An 11,620-nucleotide genomic window follows, 5' to 3' on the forward strand; every position below is an offset into this window, starting at 1 on the left:
TACTTGAACCATGTAATATGTTGAGTACCTTTGAATACAATTGAATTGCTTAGTTTTATTCAGTTAATAGTTGTTCTTAATGTTTTTTTATGCGTTTACAAATGTTCATAAATAGATCTAGATCTGAATGACTATTAACCATAGATTTTGGGACTTGACCTAATATTAATTGTTCAATCTGTAATACCTTAAGACATATTATAATGTCGCATTTGTGACAATAGTTTTAACACGCAGTAAAACTTTCAATGGTCACGGTCTCACTTAAGATATAAGGGGATCGTGAGGAAAGAAACAGGTCAAGTACCAAGACATTGGGCTTAGCTAGCTTGTTAGAATATCGTAAACTAAGTAGGCAATTGTTACCAAGTAGTGAAAGAGAAGGGTATCAAATATGACCTAATCACTCTTTAATCTGCTTTTACTGTGTTAATATCAGACAAATCATTGCCAAGAGCAATCCCCAATTTACAGATCCTAACTATCATCATAGAAGTTGAGTAGAAATTTCACAATCCATGTGGCGATGAACTTATATATTTTATTAATGACAATTTAGTAAACTTCCGAAATTGACCATCAAACTTTTGACGGTGTTCTCGAAGATTTTTTATTAATTTCAACAAGGATACTGCGATTTTGATTAGGATTTATGTGATTTTTTATTAATTTCAACAAGGATACTGCGACATTTTGCTTTGAAACAATCCTGGATAAGGATTGGTTATTGAAAGGCCCTATAATTGTAGAATCCGACTCAAAGAATGCTCTCAGTCGGATGATATATAAAGATACTGTCCTTGTAACCTGCATTTCGCAAGCAATAAATTGAATAACATTCTAAAATTTCCACTGACATTAAAAAATGTAACGTTTTCTCATGTGTTCAGGGAAGCGAATAGCTTGGCAATTACCGAAGAGGATCAAGCACAACCGAAAGTTGGATTAAGTTGCAGTTATACCAGAATTCAAGAATTCAACTTCCAAGTTGGATAAATGTTTGCTTCCAATATACAATTATGAGCCGCTGAATTATTGGTTTATGTTTCTTTCTTCTTGTAAAGCTTTAAGAAGCTAGAAAAAGGGAAATAGTCCCACATCAACTGAAAGAAATAATCTAATATTGTTTATATTATATTTGAAATTTTGAAGTTCTTGACTAATTGTAAATGGTCATGAGGAGGTATGAACAAAATAATGTCATTGATATCAAATTCTTCTTACTTTCCCATTCTCTTTTTTAACAACCATTTTTTTTTTTATTAATGTGGGTGTAGTTTAAAAAATTCAGAATGTGTGTTTTAAATTCTGGTGTGATTGCGATCGCTAATAAGACATAAATTTTTTCTTTTTTTAAAAATCAAATATGGATTATGAATCTTTCATTATGTTGCAAATTCAAATTTCGTGCATTGATGGAATTATGCAGTTACACATTTATGAGGTTGATGGTTGTTCGGTCAAGATCACATCGATACTTAAAAATGCAGATTTTAATTTATTTTATAATTAGTTTTTTATTATGTATTTCAATTAATAAATGACATGGAAATGCTAGTAATGACATGGAAAATGAATTATCTAACACAATGACACTTCACTCACACATCCAGTGACAAGTCATCAAAATTGATGGGAGATTAAAAACTCCAATAAATATAAAATAGGACGACCAAAATAGTTGCTTTAAAAATTGGGGGATTAAAATCTTGATTAAGTTAAAATTGAGGATCAAAATTACAATTAAACCTACAAATAAAATAATATCTCATTTTAAAAAATAAAACAATATGTCAACCGTAATTTCATGAAACCCGTTAATTCAGATGTAAGTAAGAAAATCCAGAAACTAGTTAACTTCTCCACCCACATAGGCCATGGAAAACTTGAGAGGCGATTATAAACACAAATTTTATATCACCGAAGTCTAGCACAAGTAGTTTATATACAAAATATGTGAGTGTTGTAAATTTCAAATTGCCTAATTCGATTCTTCATCACTACAAAATAATACACAAATATATTTTTTTAATTGTTAAAAAGAGTAAAAACGAAAAATAATTATGCATCTCATTATATATTTACAAGGTGCAAATATACACTACATTAAAAGAAATGATGTCCTGAAAATACAATTTAATTTTATAATAGAACATTTGATATTTGTTGAAGCGCATGTTCAAACTAGCAATCCTCCTTTAATTTTTACACACTTAAGGTGCGAGATTCTCACTACTAGGCTATTTTCAAAGAGAGAGAGAGAAATGATTCCAACAATAGAATTAAGAGAAAGGAATGCATATATGGAGGTGGTGTCATTAAAATCTTATAATCAACCTACATAGTTCAATACCATAGACCTTGGAACTAAGCAAAGGCCTTTTTTATTTAATTCTGTGTGGTCCCTACTAGTATCTCTTTCATTCAATCCCACTTCCTTCCTCTCATCTTTTTCTCTTGGGGTATTTCCTTTCTCCTACAAAACATAAAATATTAGAATGGCAACTTGTTAGTTGGAAAAAAAATGAGTACCTCTCTATTTCAGCCTATAGGTAAAAGAATAGGAAGAATAAGGAGAAGGAAACTGAAATTGCAATGATTTAATATATACATGGTCAATGGAAAGATTTTTTATACCGTCAATCAATCATATTTATCAAATAATTTAAAATGTTTGACTTCAATCATAACATATTTTTAAAACCACACATAATGACATTGTATTTTTTATTTTTTTTGCATCATTGACAATATAGTAAACATTGGATAAATGCTTGCTTATGATTATGTATTGCTGAATTATTGGTTTGTGTTTCTTCTTCTTCTTCTTCTAAAGCTTAAGGATGCAAGAAAAGGAACACCAGAAATAGTCCCATATCAACCAAAAGAATTAATATTATACTGTTTATATTATCCTTAAAGCGACTTTGTAACAGTTGTTGGTCATGAGATAGTATGAACTATGAACAATTAATAGTTTCATGAAATGAAATTTCATCTTCATATCAAATTCATAATTCATACTTCTCTTAATCATGCGGTTTTAATTTTTTAAATTGATGCCTCTTAATTTTATCTTTATTCAGGAAACAAACTTAAATATAGATTTGTTCAATCTCGATCAAACAACCACTAATGTCATAAATGTGTAAATGTTGAGAATCCCTAATGCAAGGGATTCAAACCTTATAGATTGACATGCACAACCGTGAATTTTCGTGTCCCACTCAGCTGAAAGTGTCCATTCATATAATATATATAGACATTACCAACAACAATTTCAATATACACACATGATTAACCCACTTGGATTTGTCTAATCGTATTGGTTTGAAACCTTGAAGTGCTTCTCACAAGGTCTCATATTTGATTCTCTTAAATGTCAATTTTGCGAACTATTTTAACTTATGATTGTACTCGTATCGGTTACGCGTACAACATTTGTGAAACTCTATTTTAGCTCATGATTGTATTATGGTTGAAATTTGTGGCTTTCTCTTGTATATTAATACGATGATATATTATAATATAATATAATTGGTACTTTTGAGTTTCTTTTAACCAACTATAAATTTTGACTTTTAAAACTTTTATCATGATGTTTTTGTTGTGAATCGAAGAATTTATTTCCATGTTATATTATACTATAACAAAATTTATAATTTTACTGATTACCCACACCTTAATTTGTAATGACAAAAATTCCACACTCGCACCATACTTACCTATTAAGCTATCAAATAAGTTTGTATTTATAAAACCTCTTTCAAACATTTAAAAGAAAAGAGTACAATAGTCTCATATACTCCAACTCTATATATTATTGAAATAAATGCGAGCATCTATCCAAATGGAAGTATAATACTCAAGCAGTAACACCAAAATGAGAAAAGATAGAAAGGAACAAGAAACCAATCATCATCTGACCAAAACATGCAGACACCACTTTTTACAAATATACAAGCAAGAGGGTCTATACATCATTCATAGCATAGACAAGGACTACATTTAATTTTAGCCAAAATCACTTTCAACTAACAAGTTTAATGTGGTTGATCAACTGCAATAGATTAACAAATGCTAACTGAATTTATCAAACTAACCTGATAAAAGTGGTCTATTTCTTCCTTCTCTTTTGCTTTGAATACCTAAAATATTAATTATAAAATCATAATTGAATGAACAATTATAAATATAAACTAATTCAAATATGTAGGAAGAAAAACAAAAGTAAAAACCTTAGGGCTATTGATAGGAGAACTTGCAGTATCTTCCAAATCATGATCAACCAAACTAGTTATGATTTTCTTCCTCTTCTTGAAACTCAATTTCTTAATATATTCCATACCACCTTGTGCACTTTGATCAGCTAATTTTTTTTCACCAACCAAGGAATTAGCAGCATCAGAGACAAGGGAAGAAGAGCCATCATCAAAATCAGAGAAAGAATTAATAGAACATTTCTGATCATTGTTAAAGAAATCCTCAAAATACTTGGTCCAACTACTCTCCTCAGAAGACTCAAAACTTATCATGTTATTGTTGGATGGAGCTTTGCTTATTGAACTCATTGAAGCTATTGTTTAATTTAATTTTGAAAAGCCAACAAGAGAAGATAAAGAATATATATATGATGTAATTAGTTGAGTTTGGTGGCTAGTTCTAAAGAGGGAATGTCTCTAACATAAAGCACATATATAGAGTATATTCCAAAATAATTATGAAGAATTAATTAATATAGATAAATATGATGATGAAATATATGACGACTTAGGAATCTTGAAAAAGAAGTTGGGAAAGTTAAAATAAGAAGAGAGAGTTTGACCTTTATGGTGACAGATAGGGCATGTGCCAACAAAGATATGCCAAAGTTTTCTTTATGGTGGACTTAACTTTCCACTAAGGCTTTGAATTAGTCATTAGTTTAATTTAGTCACCATAGACTAGAGAAGTTTGGAAATGTTCTTTTGGCTAACTCATTCTCTTATCTTAAAGACCAAAGAAGTTAGTTAATTTACTCTAAAAAAAAGTAAATTAATTTATCTATATCTATATACTATAGATAAAGAAAATACATGGTTTTAGAGAAAAATTTTCACTTCTAATTACACCGTTAAATCAATTTTTCCATATAATATTCTTATATATTCTTGGTGTCTTTGAAAAAGATAATTATTGTTTAAAACAATATAAAAAGGCAAAATATTCATACCTATAATTTTAATCAAAACTAAAATTTTCATAAAAATTATTGATCGTAATTTATACGCATCGACAAAATAAAAAGAGTGGATAGATAGATATAAAGTGTCCATTTGAACGTTAGTATATATAAAAAAAGTTTATATATAGAAATTATATTATAATTATTTTTTTGGGTCAAGTAGCCTAATAGCAAGAGAAATTCACATTTTGGAATGATTAAGTGGAGTGTTTGAGATTCAAACCCCGACCCCTACATATATTATAAAATATCCCTTTTAACTGAGCTGAGCTCACGTGTAGACTAATTTATATTCTAATTCTAATATTGGGGTTATGCTCACCATCTCCAAATTGTAATTTCTATACCTAAAGTAAGAAAAAAAATGAATAATTTATGGGTTAAATTATATATATACTCCATTCATTCTTTTCAACTAACAATATAATTATGTGAAGACTATAGGTAGTTTGATTTTGTTAAAAGGTATGTATTGAACGTAATAACACAAGACAAAATAACACATTATAAGACATAACAACATATGACAAACTTTATAATATTACACATGCCATTAATAAATTTTGTTTTACCCACATATGTATATATACACACACATTAAAGATAAATTTATTACTTCAACAACTTTTCTTAATATAAATGATTTTTGTACAAGGTCTTATAAAAAAGAGATGTAGGGATAATTATTTTCCTATAAACAATATATCATACACGAAACAATTCAAAATGGTAATTTCTTTTCAGCTTTTTTTAAAGATTCTTTTATGCTTAAAAGTAGCTAAATATGTTTATAAAAACTCATTTTTTTATAAATAAAAAGTTTAGATTACTATAGACATACCTCCCTGTAAGGCTGAGAGAACCATCAATTTCATTGACGATTTTCAATTACATTTATCTATTATTAATGATTTATAATGAAATTGATGAATAATTTACCAATTATAAAATCTTGGACTAATATCACAACTTGCATGAGTGGGTAGTCTAACCATCGGTGTCAACCGTAATTGGTTATATAACTCATTTTTAATGTAATCATAAATTGTATTCTCTTGAAGAAAAAAAACTCTTAAAAACTGAATCATAAATTGTGCAAGATATATACTTCAATCCAATTTTATTTATTTATTTTTCTGTCATACTATTTATTTATTTATTTTAATAACAAGGGATATTGCACCCACTCCTCTAATGTATTTTCAATTTCTATATCTATAAGAAAGGAAGAAGAGGATAAAAACTAAAGCCTCAGCATCATTCATTTCTTCATGAAAGCATCTTGAAAATCTCACGATATATAGAAGCTAAAATCGAACTCTAAAGAGAAATTCATAAGATCAAGCTAGCCTTTATTTTCTCACCTTAGGTTTCATCTTTTTATTAATTTATTATTTAGGAGCACTCATTCCTGTTGAAAAAGATAAACAAGACATGATCATTGGATGGAATGATGTAACGAGAATTTGAGTCTATTGACTTATAAGCCATAAACAAACATATAAGTAAAGAAGGAATCGTTTTGAAAAGAATAAAAATACTAGATGACTTTGGCATTTGTTGTTAGTCATTTGGTTAGACACTTTTTTTTTTTTTTTTCTTTCTTTCTTTCTTTATTTGCTCACGTTGCTTTATTATTGTTTCATTATCTTGCCCTATCGAAAGTAGGTCATTACTGACTCTGTTGAGAGTCTCCACTCCACACGTAGTATTTTGAGAGACACATTTTAAATTTAACAACTTTTTTTTATTTTTTATAATGTGGTCTAGATACGATGTATCAACTACAATTTAGAAGAAACAAATAATTTCTATTGGGTATATAGAACAAGGATGTCAATTTAGGGACCCACGGGCTAGTGACTTCTAGTATATATTTTTGTTTTGTTTCATTAGTGTTTTTTTTTTTTTTTTTTTTTTTATATAAAATATTATTTACATTTGAATAGACGGCAAATGAGTAATAAGTTCTGCCGTCAAACTTTTTTTATTTTTTTATTTATAAAATATATTGGAGGAAGTTTTTATTTGTATGTACGGAGGAGGAAATCTCTTCGGGGTAGTTAGGGGTCGAAGACACATATCATACCTCTTGGCCTTCTTCCAATGGGATCCATCTGGTTAAGTTTATCGATGTAGACTATATACATGCATATATAAATATCAATAATGATAAATAGACACCTTTTGTTTTTCTACACCAATTCAACATCTCTCTCTCCCCCCTCTCCCTCTCCATCCTATCATATTATCAAACTATCACGCCACTCATTTTTTCTCTCTTTGTTTTAAGGTGTATACACAAAACACCTTTCTATAAATGTTTTATATGCTATATTTATGGGTTAAATAAGTTTTTTCCATTAAAAATATCACAAGTTTTAGTCCATTAATCCCTAAAAAAAAAGTGTTTGTCCATTAAAATAATAATGAGATTTTCATGCTTCCAAAATTTTCTGTTTCGTTTTTGGTTCTTTAATGGATATATATCATTGATATTTCATGAACATAATAATATAGACATCCATGTGTTGGATATAATGGATGAATATGACCTGGACACCTCTTTAACATGAAAAATCATAACCTTAACAACTAATATGAACATAAACCTACCATTAAAGACCAAAAGTTAAACATAAAATTTTAAGAGGGTAAAAATGCCCCGTTTTTATTTTTAGGGACTAAAGTAAATTCGTTATATTTTTTAAAAAAAAAACACTTATCTAATTACCTTAAATTTATTTGCTGAAAAAAAACCTTAAATTTATTTGTCTTTTCACACGGTATACATATAAGTTTATATTATATGATGTTCCACAATAATGTCTATATATATAATTTTATGGTTGAATTTTATTTGTTTTACCCCATTTGATTGAAATAATAGATTCGTAGGTATTATGTTAAGTTGATGGGGTCTATCCAATAACGATAGGATGAGATGACATGAATCTTTTTAATTTAACGAAGGTTCTCGGTTTGAATTCAGTCTTGTACATGCAACAATGTTAAAACTTGGGAGAGTTTATCGTACATTTAAGTTGTATAAGATTCGAAGGATTAATCTATGTTGCATGCTGGAAGATTTTCGTGATGAGAACAAGGAGAAAAATTCCTAGACGCGGAATAAAATGGGGATGGAGAACATTTTAGTGATGATGTGATGTAATCAAACATTTGATCAATTGCTTAAAGTGTTTGGTTTCTAAATCTTCCAAAAATAACTTCATGTTGATCTTTCACCTGATAATTTAACTATTGGCCCAGCAGCCTTGCCCCACAAAACCTACTTCAAAAGTTGTAATTAACTAATCTTTCATTAGAAACTAGATATTAACAACTGTCTTTTCTTATTTAATGAATGAAATTAGAGAATGTAGGGTAATTGTTCTTATATATACCTCAGGTGTCTATTTTGGATTCAGATAATGTTTCAATATTTATTGGGAAAAATCTAAGTAACATGTTATGTACTTAGATTTTAACTTTTTTTCTTTTGAAAAATTATTTTCTTTAATAAGACATAATTTTCATTGTGTGTGTTATGAGTAAGAAATAAGAGCAATCACATTAGGAAATGCGTATATAAATTAAACCATAATCTAGATCATGGTTTATTTCTTTATAATAATACATTCTCTAATGTCATTTTGAATTGATTCAACTTATAGATAAATAAAATTGGAAAGGACACAAGTTTTAAAGTAGCACATGATAGCCCAAGTGCCCAACTATAGCACTACTACAGTTGCTGTTGGTAGCATTCTGACAACATGAAAGTACTAATACCCCAAAGTGTGACAAATTCATAAAATGATGCAATATGCATTGAAACAGTTTCAGTAAAATGAAGGACCACCCTGCAATTTAAAATAAACCACATAATTAATGATCACTTCAAAATGAAGAAGAGAAAGTTATTTGACCAAAAAGTAAATATGGACCACAAAACACATGCAAAATTTCTAAAAGTTGAATATATTGTGTGACCATTTTGTCAAAGGACAAAACATGGCAATGTTTCTTTGTCATGGAATCCCACTACTGATGATCAGTGTTAGCTAAATTATGACACCAACAGAAATAATGATCATGTGATTAACAAATGCCAAATGTCAGGTGCATTTTAATGCATTTGACCAATAAATTAATTCAACAAACATTGAACTTTATTTTTTTTATTCCCATTATAATGTCACAGGAGATATATTGATTATAAAATTGATATACATGCAGGGAAGTTATAATAAACACTGAACATTTTGTAACTCCTTCCCATATGGATCAATACCATTATCATAAGTGGTCCTTGAAAGTATTGTTATGCAAGCCAAGTCTTAAACATTTTAGATATGTGTTCTTGGGGTATTTGATTCAGCATCCATCCAATCAATTCACTCATTACTTCACCCAACTAACAAAGAACTAGACAAATTTATTTCTTTCATAAAAAAACTAGATAACTTGTCAAAAAAACAACTAGTTAATAGATTGGATTGAATCCATCTATTTAATAATATGAATGGATCACAATCCATCAATATATTTTTTTTTAAAACCAATAGGTCAACTAAAACCATTACACATCCATTTAAATTTTTTCTTGGGTCTCCTCTTTATATTTTTTTTTGTTGAGTAGCATATAATATTAAACAACCCGGTCCTCGTGAGCTTAACTCAGTTGGTATGGACAATGCATAATATATGCAAGGTCCGGAGTTTAAACCCCGGCCACCATAAAAAAATAAAAAAAAAAACTCGGCACAAGGCATGATAAACGGAAAAATACAATAGGGAATACAACTGAATACCCCCAGCAAACAGATAAACACGCTGCCATGCAATCAAAAACACCAACAGCAATAGAAACAGAAAAGGAAGGCCGCTGCTGATATTAAGAAATTGTAAAAATGTGAAATGATTCATTAAGATGAAAAGGGATTACAAGATAGTATTTATACTATAGGCTAATTGTGCTATCTGAAAAGGATTTACTATTCTCAAGCTAAAGTACAATGTAAAAACTAGTTACTTGTAGTACAAGTTTTCTTACTATCATCTTTATTATCATTTGAATTATCATTATGTAATATCCCCCTACAAATAGGAGGTTGGTAGATATCCATCAACCCCAACTTGGATAACAAGAGATTAAAAGGCTGAGGAAATAAGGATTTGGTAAAAAAATCTGCTAGTTGATCATGAGTAGTGACTGGTAAAAGCTTGAAGAGGCCCGCTTGAAGTTTTTCCCTCACAATGTGGCAGTCAATCTCTAGATGTATGGTTCTCTCATGGAAGACTGGGTTGGCTGCAATGTGCATAGAACTTTGGTTGTCACAGTAAAAAACTGGAAGTTGAACACATGTAATAAATAGATCCCTGAGTAAATAAAGCAGCCTTTGATTCTCACAGGTAGCAGATGCCATGACCCTATACCCAGATTCAAAAGAAGACCCGGATACAGTAGGTTGTTTCTTTGTTCTCCATGATATGAGGGATTGTTCTAGAAAGAAACAATGTCCTGAAATTGAACGTCTAGTATCTTTACAACTTGCCCAGTCAGCATCATTATAGCCTTGAAGATGTAAACCTGAATCTCTGGGGAAGAAAATGCCACGACTTGGTAAACCATTGAGATATTTAAGAACTCTTAGAGCATTATTGTAGTGAGTTTGAGTAGGTTTACTCAAAAACTGGCTGAGTTGTTGAGTTATGAAAGTGATGTATCGGCTTGTTGTATTCAGATAAATCAACCTTCCTATTAACCTTCTATAAGCAGAAACATCAGTGAATGCATTTTAATTATCATTATGTAACTTGATAGATGGATCAGAAGGTGTAGTGATTGGTTTAGAACCAAGGAGACATGAATCTTGTAATAAGTCCAGACAATACTTTCTATGATATAGAGAAATACCACTTTGGGGATGACAAACTTCAAGGCCTAAGAAATATTTAAGGATACCAAGATTTTTGATTTTGAAGCTTGATTCAATGCATTCTTGATAAAAGTTATCTCAGAAAGAAAATCACCAGCAAGAGTTATGTCATACACATAGACAAGAAGCATAATAAAACTGTCAAGATTTTTCTTAGTGAACAAGGAAGCATTAGAAGTAGCTTGTTGATATCCATTAGTAATGGGCAGACAAGTGAGTTTCTCATACCATTTTCTACTAGCCGGTTTAAGACCATATAAAGATTTGGATAGCTTGCAAACTTGGTTTGGTTTTGAAGTAGAAACTCCTGGAGGAATGGCCATGTAAACATCTTCATGAAGATCTCCATGAAGAAAGGCATTGTTTACATCCAATTGATGCAAGAACTAGTAATTAATGGATGCAAGAGCTATAACTAATCTAATTGTAGTCACTTTAGCAACTAGAGAAAAAG

General features: G+C 29.7%; 1 protein-coding gene across 1 annotated transcript; it reads right to left on the reverse strand.

The window, feature by feature from the left end:
• Nucleotides 1–2,045: 2,045 nt before the first annotated feature.
• On the reverse strand, nucleotides 2,046–4,675 carry LOC11405555 (vascular-related unknown protein 4). The gene is made up of 3 exons (XM_003596613.4): nucleotides 4,239–4,675; nucleotides 4,104–4,148; nucleotides 2,046–2,476 (listed from the first exon to the last, which is right to left on the reverse strand). The coding sequence occupies exons 1-3, from the start codon at nucleotides 4,569–4,571 to the stop codon at nucleotides 2,333–2,335; spliced, it is 522 nt and encodes a 173-aa protein (XP_003596661.1). The 5' UTR covers nucleotides 4,572–4,675; the 3' UTR covers nucleotides 2,046–2,332.
• Between the last annotated feature and the right edge of the window lie 6,945 nt (nucleotides 4,676–11,620).

Source organism: Medicago truncatula, chromosome 2 (genome assembly GCF_003473485.1).
Source record: "Medicago truncatula cultivar Jemalong A17 chromosome 2, MtrunA17r5.0-ANR, whole genome shotgun sequence".
NCBI classification, from domain to species: Eukaryota; Viridiplantae; Streptophyta; class Magnoliopsida; order Fabales; family Fabaceae; genus Medicago; species Medicago truncatula.